Source organism: Ovis canadensis, chromosome 15, assembly GCF_042477335.2.
Source record: "Ovis canadensis isolate MfBH-ARS-UI-01 breed Bighorn chromosome 15, ARS-UI_OviCan_v2, whole genome shotgun sequence".
Classification (NCBI taxonomy): domain Eukaryota; kingdom Metazoa; phylum Chordata; class Mammalia; order Artiodactyla; family Bovidae; genus Ovis; species Ovis canadensis.
In genome coordinates, this window is record NC_091259.1 from 60,237,626 (window position 1) to 60,257,399 (window position 19,774).

The following is a 19,774-nucleotide window of genomic DNA, read 5'->3' on the forward strand; positions in this document are numbered from 1 at the left end:
AAAACAGTTCAGTATTTCTTGTCTCTGATATTAAGATTTTTTTTCCAACACTGCATACTACAATTCAAAACAACTAATGTAAAAAAGGTAGTAAGTAAAAAAATAAGCAGTACTAAGCCAGGTATGTGTTTCTTTTTGAGATTACACTTCCTAATTTGTAACTCATAACATTTGTTTGTATTATTTTCTACTCTAAACTATCATGACATTCTTAGAAGTGCCTCTGCATTTCAAGACAATGATCGAAAGTAGTAACAAAAGAGGTTCCTCAATCCTCAAATAAAACTTAAATACACAGATTTAAGATGTGTATTTCAACATTTCTTTATTAAATCATCAATACTACTGAAATACAAAGAAACCATAAAAGTTTACTACAGTAAGATTACCAAGACTGAAGTCATTAATTCAGTATGAGACTTCGTAATACTAAACAATTCATCTTCACTATAGAGCACAGATCCTTAATTTTTGAAAAGCTAAATAAAATAGTCTAACTTCAAATCTGTTCCATGAATCTGTCTTTAATAATTATTTGACACATTTAACTTTAACAATACAAAACTAATTTTGTTCAACTAAAAAAAAAAACGTATAAAATTATGGTCACTTTTTTTACATGCCATGATAAAGGCTGTATGTAAATTATTGGAATCCATGTCCCCTGAGCATATGTACTATCCCCATATACAATCAAACAATTTAAGTACAAAATGTTATTGTTGGGAATTCACTGGCAGTCCAGTGGTTAGGACTCCGCACTTTCACTGGCTGGCCTGGGTTCAGTCCCGGGTTGGGCCCAGAAATCATGCAGTGCAGCCTTCCCCTCCCAAAAGAGTTACTGTTACTATTAATTGCATAAGGAAAAAATGTAGACTTCACCATAACAAAGATGACTTTGGCTTTGGTTACTATTAGATTTAATCATCATTCATTCTGAGTACCTGCTATAAGCCTGGCACTCTTCTAGGCACTGGGGATACAATGAACAAAAAAATAATTTTTAATCTTCATGGGACTTGCATTCTGTTGTGGGAAACAGACAAAAATAAACACAAGTAAGAATTAGAAATATGGTAAATGCTATTAAAGAGACAAGGCTTTGCTACAGATTAGTCTTTGAAAGATGAACTGTGGAATTCTAAAACCTAAAAATAAAAAATTCATGAGTTAAATCAAGATGACATGGACTCTAGACTTTTGCTAATGCATAAGAAAACTACAGACACTGCCTGTGAAAACAGAGATCAATCTTTCCAAAGCCAATGGACAGTATTACTGAGCAATACAGTGGTCTCAAAAGATAATAAATCTCACAGTTCTACAGAGTTAAAAAGCATGTAAACACAATGCTAAAAAAAAAAATCTAAGATGAGCCTAAGGAGACAGGACAACCAAATGTAATGTGGCATCCTGAATTGAATGTTTAAAGACAAAGAGATAAAAATTGAGAAGACCTGAATAAGCTATATATTTTAGTTAATAATGTATCAATATTGGTTCATTAACAATAACAAATGCACCATAGAGATATAAGATGTTAACAATAGAGGAATCCGGGTGGGGCTAGATGGGAACTCTGCAAGATCTTAATTTTTCTGTAAATCTAAAACTGCTCTATAAAATCAAGTCTAGTTACAAAAAATTTAAGACGGTGGAAGGAAGGGGAGTTAGTTAAGATTTAAGAAATTAAATGAGAAGCCATAAAACTCTGCAATGTGAATTAGAATATAAATACTCAAGAAATTCAAAGGAAACTTGCAGATTCTTAAATTATGGTCTCTATTCATACTAAAATCTTCCTAAGACAGAGATTAATGTATTTTTCATGCAAACTGAATAGCTCTGCATCACGATGTAAGGCAGGCAATCAAATCCCTAGAGTGCACCATAAGCACTTTGTGTGTGTATGTGTATGTGTGTCCTATTTATCAATAATGACCAATAGGTATATTTATGTATGGCACTGTCTTGAAAATGTCATAAAATACATAGACAGGGATCAATCTCAGAGGTTTCAGTAAGTTATTTAAAGGAACAAGTTTATATTTACTTGGAAATACATAAAGGAAAAATACCCAACGAGGAGACTTGATAAGAGGTCAGGGAGAAAAGATTATTTATGAAAGGAGAAAAACAATTCCTCAAGACCAACTGGAAGCAATTTTGCAACTATTATTAACCTATTTTAATGCCATTCCAATTAGTATAAATAGTTCAAAGTAGTAATAAGAGCCCTGAATTTATTTGCTATCTATCAGTTATTTTCTTTTCCATCAAAAGAAATAAATGTTTTCTATAGCCTAACCTAAAATATCTAGCAGATAACTCAACTGTCTGATGACTCGGGAGAAACTAATTAATCTCTCAATGACTCAATTTTAAAGACAAGAAAAATGTGAGAGAAACAACAGAGCATGATAATCGCTAAACTACAGAGTATGAATTTACATAATATAGCATAAAATTAGAATTACCATAAGAAGTAATTTTAGAAACGGTCATCACAAAATTAGAACCTTATACCTAATTTGTATTACTTTGTAGTACAATGACAGCACAAGTTTGACCAGGTAAATGACACAACAATTTCACTCATCAGATACGAACTAAATTTAACTATACAAGAATCATTTAGTCAAAATGATATTACATATTCAAATCTAATTTAGATAACAAGTGGATGAATCGATTTCTTCTCTACTCTCCTCTTCTCTACTCCCAAAGCCCAAATGAAATCCTACAAAACAAAGATGTTCATTATTCTAAACCTGTCTCTCAAAGTAATCCTAAATATTGATATATATTTGGAAAATACTAATGGAATGGAATAATTAACACCTCCCCAGTAATTCCTGTCTGCACCACCGTGAGGAGAATCAGATACTGCTTCGCGTTGAAGCAGAAAAAGGAGAGGTGTGATGTGAAAAATTCCAAGTAAAACGATCATGACATAGCATCTGGCAGAGATTGGAAAGGCATGAACACTGCCGAAAGGATCGTCAGGGATGAAAGTCAAGAGAAAAAAACGAGGTTTTCCAACGAGCCACAGCCTAACCCAAGGGGCAAAAATCGCCACTGCCGCCGCCACTCCCTCACTCACCAACCACTCCATCCTCAAGTCCCCTCCAATTCAGATACATATCCTCCAAAACCCCGGCCAATTCCCCCACCCAGGTGAAAACAATCCCATAATTTCCTAGGACCTCCCCCCCCACCTACTTCCCACCTTCGGTAAGACCCGCACCTCTCGCGGCTAAACCTCTGGGGAAAACAACGCCCAGATCCCACCCTCCTAGCGCAAGGTTGAAGAGGGCCGGTTACCCAGCGTAGGGCTTCCCGGGTGGGCCTCACAGAGCAGACCAACTGAGATAAGAGCAAGGAACAAGGGTGGGGCTCAAGGAAGGGAGCTGGGGTTGGCGAGACGACGGAGACCGGAGGAAGAAAGGGATGGACAGCAGGCTGGGGCTGGGCGGGGTGAGGAGTGGGGAGGGCAGATCGACTGGAGAGGGCCGGGCTGCGGGGAACGGAGCCCGTGGACTGAAGGGTCAAAATCCGAGCGACGGATCGCGGGAAGAGGAACGGGTGGCGAAGAGGGGTCGGCGAACCGAATACGGGCAGGGGCTGCGGGGGGTAGAACCGAGCGCGAACGCGAGGCCCGCAGGGAGCCTCCATGGACTGAAGGGCCGCATTGGGGGGCGGTGCGGGGAAGCCACGGCCAGCTGCCAGGAGTGGGGGAGCCGCGCACTCACCGCTCTGCTCCCCCAGGAACACCAGCTTGAATTTCCTCAGCGGATTCCCGAAGTCTCCGCCCGCGGACATGATGGAGCCGGAGAAGCTGCCGCCGCCTCAGCCCAGAGACCTCCCGGACCGACGCCGCTCCAACCGGTTGACGAAGAGGCTAGAGGAAGGGCCGGCGCCGAGCTCTCTCGGCCCCTGCAGGGCCCGGCGGTGGAGCAAGGCTGGAGAGCAGGGCTCCTCTACACAGACAGGCAGCCGTCGCCGTCGCCTCCCCTCGGAGTCGCCTAGCACCTGGCGAGGCCCGCAGCTAGAAAGGGAATGAAGGCGGTGTCGGAAGCAGCCAGGGGTGTGCTAGGGGTGGGGGGGATCCCAAGGCTAGCGCCTTTCCCCTCTCAGCACCCGGCACCGAAACTGAGGTGAGGGTGGCGGAGTGGGAGCCGCAGAAGCGTTTGGGACCTCTCACACGCAGCGCTTCAGCTCCACAGCTGCCGCCGCCGCAGCCCAACCTGCTGAGTGCGCGAGCCTGTGGCGCGGCGCGGGGCGAGCCCGGGCGCGAGCCTGCCGCCCCGCCAGCCCCGGCGTGCGTGCGTGCGCGTGCGCGCCACAGACTGCGCCTTCCTGGTTCTGCCTGCTTTCCCGGCTCCGCCCGCTCAGCGGAGATCAGGGGTGGTTAGGTTTCCACCGGCTTGGGAAGATGCAGGGAGGTGGTGGGGCGGCGGCTGGAGGAACTGTTGGAGGTGGAATAGGGAGCACTTACGTCAGTTACTGGATGAACCAATCGAAAGAGGTCAAGGGCAGGCAGAGATGGGAGTGAGTTGGCGGCGCCAGAGCGCGCGCGCTACCCTCGCGTGGTGGAAAGCGGCTGAGCTTGGCGGCCATGCGAAGTGTGGCCAGGCCCAGCCTGAGGGGAGGGGAGGGGAGGGGAGGGGAGGGGAGGGGAGGGGAGGGGAGGGGAGGGGAAGGAATTGGGGCGGAGGCGGGGCCGGAAAGGAAAGGGAATTGACCCAGACAAGTGCAGGTGAAGTCGGAAGGCCTTAGGTGTGCAGATGGTTCCTCTTTCCTGAACCCTCAACCTTGCTTCTCATTCCTCACATCCGCCTTTCACCCACTTTCTCCATTTTTTTCTTCTAATTCCTTGCATGATACCCTTCTTGGTACATTCTCCGCTGTTGCTCCGAGGAGTTTCTTAACTACCAGAAGCAGGGCTTTCATATTTTTTGCAGATGAAGAAACAGAAGCTCATGGGAAGGAAATGACTTACAAAATCCACAGTCATAAAGTGGAACCCAGGTTTTGTCTTTTCCCCCATTGAACCTCCACAACTCCTGTTGATAAGCCTATTCACTTTCTTTGCCTGACCTGTTATGGTCTTCTGTTACCAATCTTTGTTGTTCAGATATGGACAGCTCTAGGTGACCTCACCTTCTACTGTGATAGAAAAGGATTTAGATATCAGGTAAACCAAATCCTCCATTTCACAGCTGGTGTAACTGAGGCTCATGTAGGAAATGGGTTTGCAGAAAGGTCACACAGCAAATTGGAGATAGAGCATGGCCCTGATGTGGGGAAGTGGATATTCTAAGGATCATCTGTTTCTTCTAAAGCAGGGTTTCTGAATCAGCTGTGGGTAGACCTCCCTTAAATTAGCCATCTACAGCTTGCCTATTTTTCTGTGAAGAGAATCCATAACTTTCAACCCAGTTCATGACCCCCAAAGTGAAGATGACCCCCCAAAACTAATGTCACACTCAAGAGGAGCTCAAGAAGATGTGACAACTAAGAGTAATGTGGACACACTAACATGATAACTAAACTGTTAAGCTGAATGGGATCCTGGAACAGAGAAAGGACATTAGGCAAAAACTAAGGAAATCTAAATATATATGGACTTTAGTTAATTACAGTGTAACAATATTCAGGTATTAATTGTAACAAACATATCATACTAATGCAGGGTAATAGAGGAAACTGGGGGTGAGGAGAGGCACATGGGGATTTCCTGTACTCTCAATTTTTCTGTAAATCTAAAACTTTAAAACAATAGTCTATTAATAAAAGATAAATGTTAAGAATTATCAAATAAATTGTCAAATTAGAGAATTTGGCATCAACCCCTACCATACTTCAGTAACAACTCACTATACTATAGGACAGCATATGAAAAAGTAATCCTTGCCCTTGAAAGAGACACTTTTGAAAACTGGTATAAAAAATACTTCCAAGTTAATAATTAAAAATAAGTTATTAAATTTGTGTATCGAGCCATACCATTCACAAAACACATTTATGTACATTTTCTCATTATTTGAGGGTTATTTACTTAGCTATAGAAATGACAGGATCAAACAATTGCCTTCTCAAACCCAGGGATGAATTGCTGAATGAACTAGGATAAATTGAGGGGAGGAAAAGAGATTCTTAAGTCTTCATCTATTCTAGCCTATCAAGACAACAGATATATCCTCGAATCTCCTTCTCCATCAAAATTTACTTCTGTCTAGTTCCTGTCAACCAAGTAGCAGAAAGATTTTAGAACACACACCTAAAATGAAATGGTAAAAACCTCAGTTGTGACATGGAAACAACTTTGATTTTTCTTTTTTAATATTTGATTTTAAAAGTAATTTGTCAGGTCTGCTAAGGCCCTCTCCACCCGTAATCCAGAACCTTAGTACACAAAAAGAGTAGCTAATACCAAGTAGAAAAACTGCAAACAAAAATGAGTGGCAATTTTTCTTTCTGATGTGTACCAGGTCTTCATTATGTTTCCTAAAATAACCTTTAAAGGAACATCTGAGGATTGGAACTATAATTATTTTGTGCTCCCTCCAGAACTTTATGAATCAATTCTTCCCTGCTGCTTTGATCTCTGTAATCACCTGGGTGGGTGTGACTATTCCTACCATTCTAAAGAGCAATATTACATAGGCATCTCTTACCTCAGATGTTTTTAATGTTTTAACTTGGCATTTTGCATCAACACATAAACAGCCGCATTCTCTTCTGAAGCTAAATTCATATTTATCAAGTGCTCTGTGTAAGCAATATGTTTTATCTTTAGAGATCTTATGGTCTAAAAGTTGCATATTGTGTACTATGCAAATCCATTCATCAAATGGAGAAATTACTTGGAAGAAGAAGGAATTAAAGGGGCCTCTTTCAAGGGTGCTTTCCGCAAAGGGTGCTTCCCCCAACACTTTCACCTCTGTGATTTCTCTTTATCTTGAACACCTTCCTTCCTCTTCCCAATTCCTACTCATTCTTTAAAATCATCTTTTAAAAGTTCTTTAAAAATTCCTCATTCTACCCCCATTCCCACCAGGAGTAAATACCCTCCCTGTCCTCCCACTGCATCCTGTGGGCATGCCAGGTCGCTTCAGCTGGGTCTGACTCTTTGCCACCCTACACACTGTTGCCTGCCAGGCTCCACTGTCCATGGGGGTTCTCCAGGCGAGAATAGTGGAGTGAGTTGCTTTTACCTCCTGCAGGGGATCTTCCCAACCCAGGGATCAACCCCTTGTTTCTTCCATTTCCTGTATTGGCAGGTGGGTTCTTTACCACTAGCACCACCTGGAAAGCCCTCTGTTGTATCCTATTCTTCCCCATCACTTAATTGTATTTGTTAATTGTCTGATTAACCTGACTACAAGCTTAATGAGGTAAAAGCTCATGTTTTGTATTTCCAACACTTGCAGAGTGCTTGCTCCACCGTAAGCATGTAACAAATTTTTGTGAAATAAATGAGAGATTATTTTTAGTTTTCTTCAAAAGGTGAATGCGATTTGGGCATATGGAGATAGAAGGGCAAGAGCATTTTGGAGAAAGAGAACATCACTTAAAATCATGTGATGTAAATGGATACTGCATTCCTTTAACACACTTATGGCAAAGATGCCCAGATCAGAATTTCATAACTAAAAATTGGGGACAGTGGGAGAGGACAGCCTTGGCAGCTCCATTGGGAAAGTACCAGAGCAGCATTCTTTGATTAGTTTAAAAAGGATTGCTAATTTAAAGCCCATGAGTGTGACCAGGAATCTAACACACAGAAATCGTAGTACAATTACAGCTTGTCTTTCTGCCCCCAGAGAAAAAAACCTCCTGAGGGAGGACCGAGATTTCATCTTATTTCCTGTGACAGACACTATTTGTTGCCTATCCAAACCAACACACACACACTTCCACAATATATACTGGAAATGATGAATACTTTTCCAGCTTCCCTTCAGCTAAGCTATATGGGCACCTGACTTTGTCTGAGCCAATGGGATACGAAGGAAATGTGCCAGAGACTTCTAAGATAAATTTTCTTCCTTGATAAGAAGAGATAGATGAGGAAAAACTGCCATTTTTCTGCCACTGAGTATGGTTATATAAGGACATGATATCTAGAGCAAACACATTACGTGAACATTAATATATAATCCTGAAGAAAAAGGTCAACTCACTGATGATGGCTGAGCAAAAAGCTAAAAGGCATCATCCTATCACTGAACTTCCTCTGGGTTTCTTTTTAGCAAAATAATAAATGTCTTTGGCTCAGAGGTTAAAGCGTCTGCCTCCAATGCGGGAGACCCGGGTTTGATCCCTGGGTTGGGAAGATCCCCTGGAGAAGGAAATGGCAATCCACTCCAGTATTCTTGCCTGGAGAATCCCATGGACGGAGAAGCCTAGTAGGTTACAGTCCACGGGGTCGCAAAGAGTCGGACAAGACTGAGCGACTTCACCTCACCTTATATGTATTAATGTCTTCACAATATGTCTTTGTCGCTGTTACTTGTGGCTGGAAGCATCTGATAGTCTCATGTTTAGATCCCCTAAAATACCTCATACAACTCCTTAAACATTAGGAACTCAATACTTTGTGCGTGTGCATGTATATATAATACAGTAATAGTTACCATAATGGAATGCCTTTTTCTGCTTACTACTCCCTAAAAAAAATTAATTACTCTTGGAGAGGCAGGAAATCAATAAAAGGAGAAAAACTACCCAGGTAAAAGAACTGAACTCATATTGCTCATATTTGAAACAAATAATAACTCTGGCAGGAATTCAAATTCCATCAAATGTGAAGCCCTTGTAACCTATTCTGAAAGTTATTAAAATTGTTGCTACTAAAAATAATAGTGGATCAATATTACAAAGCATAAAAAATGACAAATGCCCATTAATTCAAGGTGACCAATTAAATGACCACAATTAACACAAGATATATTTAAGCAAGTCCTATTTCAAAAGGAGTACAATTTAAAAAAAAAAAAGGAGTACAATTAAAAAAAAAAAAAAGAAGTGGGAGGCCTCATATCAAAACCTGTTTTCCAAACACCTTATGTGCTGTGGGAGTAGTATAAAGGTTGTTCAGTCAAGGTGGAGGAGAAGGCAGGTAGAACCTCAAGGGAATGGTTCTTCCTATGATTATGGCCAATTCATAAGCTGAGTCAGAAGTTATTTTTGCTACAGAGTGATCTACACAATCTATTTTTGATAGTTCCATTTTGTTCTGTTCATGTGAATCATGGACCCTGTTATGAATAATGCGGTTTCTCAGAGCCTTAGATGTGAGATGTTACTTCAAGGCCTTGAAATGCAGTGGGGGAAGAGGTTGCTTCTTTTAAAACTAGTCCAGAATGTGTAATACCTGACACATTGCTGGAGCTCTCAACTCCCCACACTCTATCCCCCACAAATAATAGTCTCCTCTAAGATGTGCAGGAGAATGAATCATCCCACCTGCTACTAAGAGATTATCACTCTCACAGAAGAAGAGAACAACTGCTTCTATTGCTGTTTATGTAAAGAACAGAGTATCTTAGGACAGAAAAATGAGACCAATACTGTTTGCACTTAAATGCCAACAGACTGTACAGCCAAATTGTAACTTGCCTAAAATGCCAAGAGAAACCATCTTTTTGTGGACATATTTCTGGATTTTTGAATTTTATACAAAAATCAAAAGATATCAAAATCATTATTTTGTAGCTGAAAGTATCCAGTGAGATGGTAAGCTACAATATCATTTGGAAAAACTGAACAAAATTCCAGTTTTAGCATAGTAGATTAAAGTTGTTTCTGCTTTCTTCCTTCTCTGAAACTGTTCCAAAACAAGAACAAAAAAAAATAAAATGCAAACTCTGGCTTGAACATCTCTAACCCAGTTCCATAATATTTTAAGTTAGGAGACAAAGAACAATGGTAGCTGACTAAACAGAGGATAGAAAGTGCTTACAGAAGGGAAAAGTAACAAGCAAGTCAATCAGGCAAGCAGAACACTGGAAAGGCTCAGGAATGTGAAGTTCCAGGTACCACAGAAGTTAGGGAGGAAAAAAGGGACACAAAACAAGGGAACTGTATCAAAGATCATATAAACAGTAGTTAAAAACCTATCCCTAAAAGTAGAGGAAATGAACATAAGAGGCTCTAGGCATAGTATCTCTAGGCATATACATATCAGGCATAGTAGAGTACTAGAGTGAGGTGCTGTCAGAAGATATGGGGCTTGATAGCCATTTCTCCAAGCAACTTTCATAACTCGGGCAGCAACTTATAAGTCTGAAAAACAGAGGGAAGATCCTTTTTTATATAAGCTGAAACATCTCAGAGAAAAGACAAGTGAATTCTGAATATAGAGGTAAATTCCGCCAGTTCACCATCAAATCATCCTATATTGAACCCTTCTAATCAGTAAATGCAACCCCCTCACACTGAGCTTCCAATTATTTTGATGCTTCTCTTAAATCTGAACAAGCTGTAAAGATTTGCTATATATTTGATAAAGTCTCAAATATTAAGTAGAGAATATAAATAAACCAGGAAAAAAAAGAAAATGTATGATAAAAGCTATTGCATTTTTTAAGGAAGAGCAAGATCCTATTTTTAAAAAAGGGACACTTTCAAAACAGGCTTTCTTGGAAATTAAAATTATGATAGCCAAAGTTTAAAAATAAAATATTTGGAAAATAACATTAAGGAAATGTTCCAGAAAGCATAGCAAAAAGCTAAGAAATGGACACTAGATAGTTTGAGGAGTATCTAGGATTAATCCAGAAGACTCAGCATACAAATAATAGAAATTCTATAGAGAATAAAGAAAACTTTAATGCAGAGATTATTATAAAATAAATCATATAAAATAAGTTCTCACATCTGGGAAACATGAGTTTCCAAACTGGAAGGGTATGTCAGACATCCAGCAAAAATGAAAGAAGAATATCTCAGGTTACATCATTATGAAATTCTGTATCAAAGAAAAGATCTTAAAAGTTTCCAGAAATTAAAACAACACATGTGAAAAGATTAAAAACCAGAATGGCATCAATATTCTCAATAATAACACTGGAAATTGTCGTGGGGGGGGAGGTGTAGGGTGGATGAAGGAACTTCTAAGTGAAAAGATTTTCAACCGAGAGTTCTATTCCCAAGCAAACTATCATTTAAATGTGCAGGTAGAGTAAAATACTTCGAGATATACAAGGTCTCAAAAATTCATTCTTTTCAAAAAAGCCATTGAAGAAGCTAAATAACAAGTTAAATCAAAGAGAAGGAAGTTATAGATCTAGATATAGTAGATCTACACACAAAAGAAGTAAAGGGTGTTCCTAGGAAAAGCCAAAAAATAAAATCTAGAGAGAAATCAACCCAGACAGAAAAGAGTGAAGTTAATTTTATCTCTATTTTTTGGCTGCACCACACAGCCTGTGAGATTTTAGTTTCCCTACTAGGGATCGAACTTGCATCCCCTACATTGGAAGTGCAGAGTCTTGACCACTGGACTGCTAGAGAAGTCCTGAGAATAATAAAGTTAAATTTGACCATATGGAAAATGGAGTTGAAGGAAAACTTACCAACGAGTGCAAGAAAAAAAAAAAAAAAACCTAGACAAATGAAAAGAGAACTATAGCACCATTAGATTTTTTAAAACTATACATATACACATTTTGATTAAATGTAATTAAATTCTATAATTGGTGTTGAAAAACTGGACAGTCACATGCAAAAAAGTGAATCTTGACCACTATCTCACACCATATACAAAAATCAACTCAAAACAAATTAAAGACTTGAATGTAAGACACAAAACAATAAAACTCCTAAAAGAAAACATAGGCAGTACTTTTTTGACATTTGTCTTAGTAATATCTTTCTAGGTGTGTCTACTAAGGCAAGGGAAACAAAACCAAAAATAAACAAGTGGACAACATCAAACTAAAAAGCTTCCAAACAGCAAAAAAAAAAAACTATCAACAACAACAAAAAAACAACCTATTAAGTGCAAGTGGAACATTCAATAAGGGGTTCATATCCAAAATAATAAAGAACTCATACAACTCAACAACAAAAAGCAAACAACTCAATTGAAAAATGGGCAGAGGAGTTGAATAGACATTTTCCCAAAGAAGACCTACAGATGGCCAACTGGCACAGAAAAAGATGCTCAACAGCACAGAATATTAGGGAAATGCAAATGAAAACTATAATGAGATACCACCTCACAACTGTTGTTTGTTGCTGTTTTAGTTTCTAAGTCATGTCTGACTCTTTTGCAACCCCATGGACTAGTCTGCCATACTCCTCTGTCCATGGGATTTCCCAGGCAAGAACACTGGAGTTGTCATTTTCTTCTCCAGGGGATCAAATCTGCATCTCCTGCATTGGCAGGCAGATCCTTCATCACTGAGCCACCAAGGAAGCCCCTCATAACTGTTAAAATGGCTATTATAAAAAAGGCAAGATATAGCACATGCTGGTAAGGATATGGAAAAATGGAAACGCTTGTGCTGCACAATTGTTAGTAAATTGGTGCAACTACTATGGAAAACAGTATGGAGATTCCTCAAAAAAGTAAGAATAGAACTAACGTGATCCAACCATCCTAATCCTGGGTATTTATCCAAATAAGAAGCAATTAACATGAAGATACTAATTCAAAAGATATATGCACCCCTATATTCACTGTATCATTATTATAATAGCCAAGATATGGAAACAAACTAAGTGCCCATCAATGGATGAATGGATGAAGAAGATGTGATATATATATATATGTAAAATCAAATACTATTCAGTCATAAAAAGATGAAATCTTGCCATTTGTGACAACATGGATGGAACTTGAGGGTAATATTCTAAGTGAAATAACTCAGATGGAGAAAGACAAAAACTGTATGATTACACTCATTTGTAGAATATAAAAAAAAAAAAAAGACTAAATAAATGAGCAAACTAAATCGGAAAAAAATAAAGCCATAGACACAGAAAATAGAGTAGTGGTTACCAAGAAGGAACTGGCAGAGGGGAGAGAGAAATGGATAAAGGGAATCACCTTCTATGGTGACAGAAGAAGTGATGTAAGGTATATAGCAATAGAATGTTTTACACATGATATTTACATAATGTTATAAACCAATGCTCCCGCAATAAAGAAATAAATCAAAATTTAAAAATGTAAGTGATTCTTTTAAAGTACTGAGATGGTTTATGCCAGGCCACACTGATTTTTTCTACTCCACATTCATTTTCATTCTTAAAATTTGTGCCAGTCCTTCATTAAGTAGTAACCATATGTTACCATCTATTATTATTAAATTTCTTCCAGAAAACTAAATATTTGAGTGTCTAATAAGCACCCTAATTTAGTTGTTGTTCTTTACAATAATGCTATGAGGTAGATATTATTATCTTCATTTAAAGATAAGGGAATAAGAGAATCAGTCCTAGAGCTAACAAGAGTTGGGAATTACTGAAATCAGAATATTTACTGTCATCCTTGACTTTTTCTTCTTCTTTATCATTCATATTTAATTAGTCACCAACCCTGTGATAGCTATCTCTTCAACATCCCTCTGTTACAATTAGTTCCATCTTCACCATTACCATTATTCAGTTCAGTTCAGTTCAGTCGCTCAGTTGTGTCCGACTCTTTGTGATCCCACGGTCTGCAGCACGCCAAGCCTCCCTGTGCATCACCAACTCCCAGAGGTTACTCAAACTTATGTTCATCGACTTGGTGATGCCATCCAACCATTTCATCCTCTGTCATCCCCTTCTCTCGCCTTCAATCTTTCCCAGCATCAGGGTCTTTTCAAATGAGTCGATTCTTCGCATCAGGTGGCCAAAGGATTGGAGTTTCAGTTTCAGCATCAGTCCTTCCAATGAATATTCAGTACTGATTTCCTTTAGGATGGACTGGTTGGATTTCCTTGCAGTCCAAGGGACTCTTAAGAATCTTCTCCAACACCACAGTTCAAAAGTATCAATTCTTCAGTGCTCAGCTTTCTTTATAGTCCAACTCTCACATCCATACATGACTACTGGAAAAACCATAGCTTTGACTAGATGGACCTTTGTTAGCAAACTAATGTCTCTGCTTTTTAATATGCTATCTATGTTGGTCATAGCTTTTCTTCCAAGGAGCAAGTGTCTTTTAATTTCATGGCTGCAGTCACCATTTGCAGTGAGTTTCAGTTCAGTTCAGTCGCTCAGACGTGTCCGACTCTTTGCGACCCCATGAATCGCAGCATGCCAGGCCTCCCTGTCCATCACCAACTCCCGGAGTTCACTCATACTGGCGTCCATCGAGTCAGTGATGCCATCCAGCCATCTCATCCTCTGTCGTCCCCTTCTCCTCCTGCCCCCAATCCTTCCCAGCATCAAAGTCTTTTCCAATGAGTCAACTCTTTGCATGAGGTGGCCAAAGTACTGGAGTTTCAGCTTTAGCATCATTCCTTCCAAAGAAATCCCAGGGCTGATCTCCTTCAGAATGGACTGGTTGGATCTCCTTGCAGTCCAAGGGACTCTCAAGAGTCTTCTCCAACACCACAGTTCAAAAGCATCAATTCTTTGGTGCTCAGCCTTCTTCACAGTCCAACTCTCACATCCATACATGACTATTGCAAAAACCATAGCCTTGACTAGACGGACCTTAGTCGGCAAAGTAATGTCTCTGATTTTGAATATGCTATCTAGGTTGGTCATAACTTTTCTTCCAAGGAGTAAGTGTCTTTTAATTTCATGGCTGCAGTCACCATCTGCAGTGATTTTGGAGCCCCCAAAAATAAAGTCTGACATTGTTTCCACTGTTTTCCTCATTTGTTTCCCATGAAGTGATGGGACCAGATGCCATGATCTTCGTTTCCTGAATGTTGAGCTTTAAGCCAACTTTTTCACTCTCCTCTTTCACTTTCATCAAGAGGATTTTTAGTTCCTCTTCACTTTCTGCTATAAGGGTGGTGTCATCTGCATATCTGAGGTTATTGATATTTCTCCTGGCAATCTTGATTCCAGCTTGTGTTTCTTCCAGCCCAGCATTTCTCATGATGTACTCTGCATATAAGTTAAATAAGCAGGGTGATAATATACAGCCTTGACATACTCCTTTTCCTATTTGGAACCAGTCTGTTTTTCCATGTCCAGTTCTAACTGTTGCTTCCTGACCTGCATACAGGTTTCTCAAGAGGCAGGTCAGGTGGTCTGGTATTCCCATCTCTTTTAGAATTTTCCACAGTTTATTGTGATCCACACAGTCAAAGGCTTTGGCATAGTCAATAAATCAGAAGTAGATGTTTTTCTGGAACTCTCTTGCTTTTTCCATGATCCAGCAGATGTTGGCAATTTGATCTCTGGTTCCTCTGCCTTTTCTAAAACCAGCGTATAGATGGGGAAACAGTGGAAACAATGAGAGATTTTATTTTGGGGGGCTCTAAACTCACTGCTATGACCATGACCAAGAAAATGCACTGGTCACGATCATAGCAGTGAGTTTAGAGCCCCCCAAAATAAAATCTCTCACTGTTTCCCCATCTATTTACCATGATGGGACCGGATGCCATGTTACCACTATTAAGATAATATGAATGAATCTAGGCCTTTATCATTATACTCCTACCACAGGCCCATTTCAGCATGGTACCACAGTCCAAAGAAACAAAAAATATCACTCTCTCACTCCACTGTGTTCTCAAATAGAAAGTCTCATTACACCTACAATCAAAATCAGTCTAAGGAATCTCAAAAATAAAGATTAGGGAGCCCCAAGCTGAAACGAGTGACTCAAAAGTCTCTAAAGGTATGGCCTAGAAAATCCATTTTTAACAGGTTTATTAAATGGATTTTTATGCACCCTAAGTTTGAGAACCAATATGCTATTCCATACTTTTTTTGTGTCCTAGTTTTCCAATTAGATCATAAATTATTCAAGGTAGGGCTTTATCTTGTGTATATAATGTACTTATAGGGGTTTACAGTGTTTGGTGATCAGAAATACAGGTATTTTGGTGCATCAGCATTAACATCATGAGTCACTGCGTTTCTAACAAGGGTGAAATCTCAGTTGCATTTTGGCATACTGGCAGAATAGATGAAAAGGGAGGAGAAAAAAGTAAAAGTACTAAAATTTGTATAAATAATATTGTAACAACTGCAAAGAACTGGTATCAATATTTATTTTTAAGTCTCCTGAATATAATTACCATTAGAATTCTCCCCTTAGGTTAGAAAATTCCAGCACTGAGTGGTAGAATCAGGCTGAAAATTCTCATTATTTTCATCAGTAAAAGCAAGAAGTTTCCATATCACTGATCCTAAAATACATCTTCCTAGCTTCACTTGACGGAGAAGGCAATGGCACCCCACTCCAGTACTCTTGCCTGGAGAATCCCGTGGACAGAGGAGCCTGGTGGGCTGCAGTCCATGGGGTCACTAAGAGTTGGACACGACTGAGCAACTTCACTTTCGCTTTTCACTTTCATGCATTGGAGAAGGAAATGGCAACCCACTTGTGTTCTTGCCTGGAGAATGCCAGGGACGGGACACGACTGAAGCGACTTAGCAGCAGCAGCAGCAGCTTCACTTGACATGCAAATTATTGTTTTTGTTGTCTAGATCTGAGATTATCAAGGTTAAAATGCAAACAGTCTTTTCAGAGGAGGTTTGCCAGAACATCTGCATTACAGCTTGAGTTCAACACAGACAACAGAGTCAATGTGTGCTCTTTGTCCATAGTCCACGTAGTCTAACGAGGAAAAGAAAAGGCATAGGTTATTTACTATGTTATCCTTTTACTGAAATTATCAGTTAGGAATCTTTCAGCTGAAAGAAATTGAAAACTCAACTCTAAAGAGTTCAAACAGTTTAAACAGTGGGGGCAATTCACATAAAGAAGTCCCAAGTTAGGGCAGCTTCAGACTTGGTTAATTTCTATCCAACAATGTCTGTAAAGACTACTTTCTTCTGTCTTTCTGTTCTGCTTTCCTCAGTATATTGACTTTGCCTCTAGATACTAGCTTACCAAATAATCACAACATGGCTGTGGTAGTTCTAGATAGTATAAAGTTCCAAGAAAGAAGACACTTCTGTGTATCTTTTTTTTTTTTTTTTGGCTCCATGTGTGATTTGTGGGATCTTAGTTTCCCAATGAGGGATTGAACTTGGGCTCTGGGCAGTGAGAGTATGGAGTCCTAACCACTGGGCCACCAGGGAATTCCCCAATGTATTTCTTTATAAGTGAGAAACTTTCCCCAGAATCTCCCCAGCAGACACCTCATTACATCTCACTGGCCAGAATTTCTTTATATACCCATCCTAAATCTGTCCCCAGCAAGAGAAACGGGATTACTCTGATAAATACATGTGTATGGCTGTGTGGAGGGAGATGGGTTATTAGAATAAAATTACAATTTTATGATAAGGAAGAAAAGAGGGAAAATGACATTTGGCAGTCCATCACCATTGTGCACTACATTAACACACCATTTCAGTTTCAAGTATGTTCTGCCCTGACACATTCATTTATTCATTCTACAAATCCTTTTACTTACTTTATACCAAGCGCTGTGTTTTCCTACTGGAAAGACAAAGCAGAAATAGATTTGGTCCCTGCTCTTGAATTTATATCAATCGACTGGTGAGACACATATGTAAAAGTGTTAACTAGAATGAAGTAACAGAGTTGCAGGTACATTAAAATTCTATTTAAAGTACACAATCAGCTAAGAAGAGTATATTATGGTCTTACATATAGTCTTAGAGACTTCAGAGATCATATATATATTCCATATTTCATCCACCACTTTGAAACTTAACACAGAATGGGTGAATCTTAATTTCCTTTCCCAAGAGGAACATTATTTATCTGCTAATTTGATGAGTTTTCTGTTGCATTTTATTACAGACAGAGAAGAGCCACTGTTGATGATAAGCAATTTTACTACTATACTCTACCAGACTGGAGCTCATGGCACAAGTCTGAGCTGGAAATAGATATTTTGAAGTCATAAGTTTACAGATGGCAGTTGTGGCCATAAAGATGAATGTAATCATTTAAGTAAAGAGTAATCTGAAAGGTGAGGACAGAACTGGATGGAATAGCAATATTTGAAGTCAGGCAGAGAAAATAATCTCTGAAGAACTAGCAAAAAGTTCGGAGGGAAACCAGGAGAAAGTGATGGCCAAAAAGAAGGGAAGAGAAAGTTTCAAAAGGAAAGGTGTGGTCAGTAGAGCCAAATATATTCAGAGCAGTTAAGTAACTTGTGGGCTGAAAATCAGTCATTGAATCTGTTCTCAAAAGGTAAGTAACTGCAAATGGGCACAAGGTTCTTTTCTAAGCACTAGAAATGTTCTAACATTTTATTGTGATAATTGTACAATGCTGTAAATTTACTAAAAATCACTGGATTATAATTAAGTCACTTAAAATGAATGATTTTTATCATAGGTAAATTATATTTCAATAAAGTTTCATTTTCTTTAAAGGGTCACTGGCTTGAGTTAGAAGTTTCAATGGAGAGAGGACAAAAGCCATGTTTGGGTTTAGGAGGAAATGGGAGATTAAGAAATGGAGGCAACAACAACAACAAAAAGAATAAAGAGAAGAAGAAATGGAGGCAAATGGAGGTTCTTTCATCCAAGGAATTTGGTTCAGAAGAGAAGTAAAGATACAAAAAGGTAGCAAATAAAGAGGTGAGACATACAAGGTCAAGGAAGGGAGGAAGATAGCGAGTTTAGTTTTAGACATATTGCATTTGAAGTAAGAATCCAAATAGCTAGATAATTATTAGTTTTTGTTTAGAAGTAGGAATTGTAGTCCATTCTAAAGATCAGTCCTGGGTGTTCACTGGAAGGACTGATGCTAAAGCTGAAACTCCAATACTTTGGCCACCTCATGTGAAGAGTTGACTCATTGGAAAAGACCCTGATGCTGGGAGGGATTGGGGGCAGGAGGAGAAGGGGACAGAGGATGAGATGGCTGGATGGCATCACTGACTCGATGGACATGAGTTTGAGTAAACTCTGGGAGTTGGTGATGGACAGGGAGGCCTGGCGTGCTGCAATTCATGGGGTCGCAAGGAGTCAGACAGGACTGAGCGACTGAACTGAACTGAGGAATTGTAGTATAAGGTTCCACAATAGGTGGACATAGGATTGAAGCTGGAAAGGGAGCAATCAAATAAAATTCCCCTCTTTGATCTCCAGGCAAACTCTCTTTCCCATAATTACTGAGCTCAGAGAATATTTAATCATCACTATCAGTTTCCAGGCATATAAATATCAGCTGATTCTTTAGTATACTATATAGTAAAGAAAATCTCTCCAACCTCCCCATTCCAGTTCTTCACTATCAGGAAGTTTTTACTTGTATTGAACTCAGCTCTCTCTTTTCAAAATTAAGCGCTTTCAAACTTTTCATTTAAGAAAAACATTTCTTCTAAGAAGAACGTTTCATTTAAGAAACAATGTGTGCTGTTTTGTTTTCTGTTGTTTGTGTTTAAAAGACTGCCAAATAGCCTACAAAAATACTGGATCACATCTCTCTCTAGTCTTGATTTCTCCATCAGGATTAAATCAAATAATATCTGTAAAGCACTGAGTATACCAGTACAGAAAAAGAACTCAATAAACAGTTACCCTTTGGAGGGAAAGGTAAAAAAGTGTTTATGTAGAGATGTTGCTCTCTTCCCCATGGGATAACATCACTTTTGTATTGATAGAAAAGTTAACATTAGTACGAGCTACTAACCCATTTTACTTATAAACTCAT

The 19,774-nt window shown here is 39.3% G+C and overlaps 1 protein-coding gene across 7 annotated transcripts in view; it reads right to left on the reverse strand.

Annotated features, from left to right (window-relative positions):
- The window catches only part of RAB6A (RAB6A, member RAS oncogene family), an 83,195-nt gene extending 78,546 nt beyond the window's left edge, over positions 1–4,649 (reverse strand). Inside the window, exons 1-2 of one of the 7 annotated variants that reach the window (XM_069553047.1) lie at positions 4,499–4,649; positions 3,753–4,048 (exon numbers count right to left, since the gene is read on the reverse strand). In XM_069553047.1, the coding sequence (XP_069409148.1) occupies positions 3,753–3,822 (70 nt within the window). In that variant the 5' untranslated portion in view covers positions 3,823–4,048; positions 4,499–4,649. The other 6 variants (XM_069553048.1, XM_069553044.1, XM_069553045.1 and 3 more) reach the window with 6 other exon arrangements.
- Positions 4,650–19,774: the final 15,125 nt, after the last annotated feature.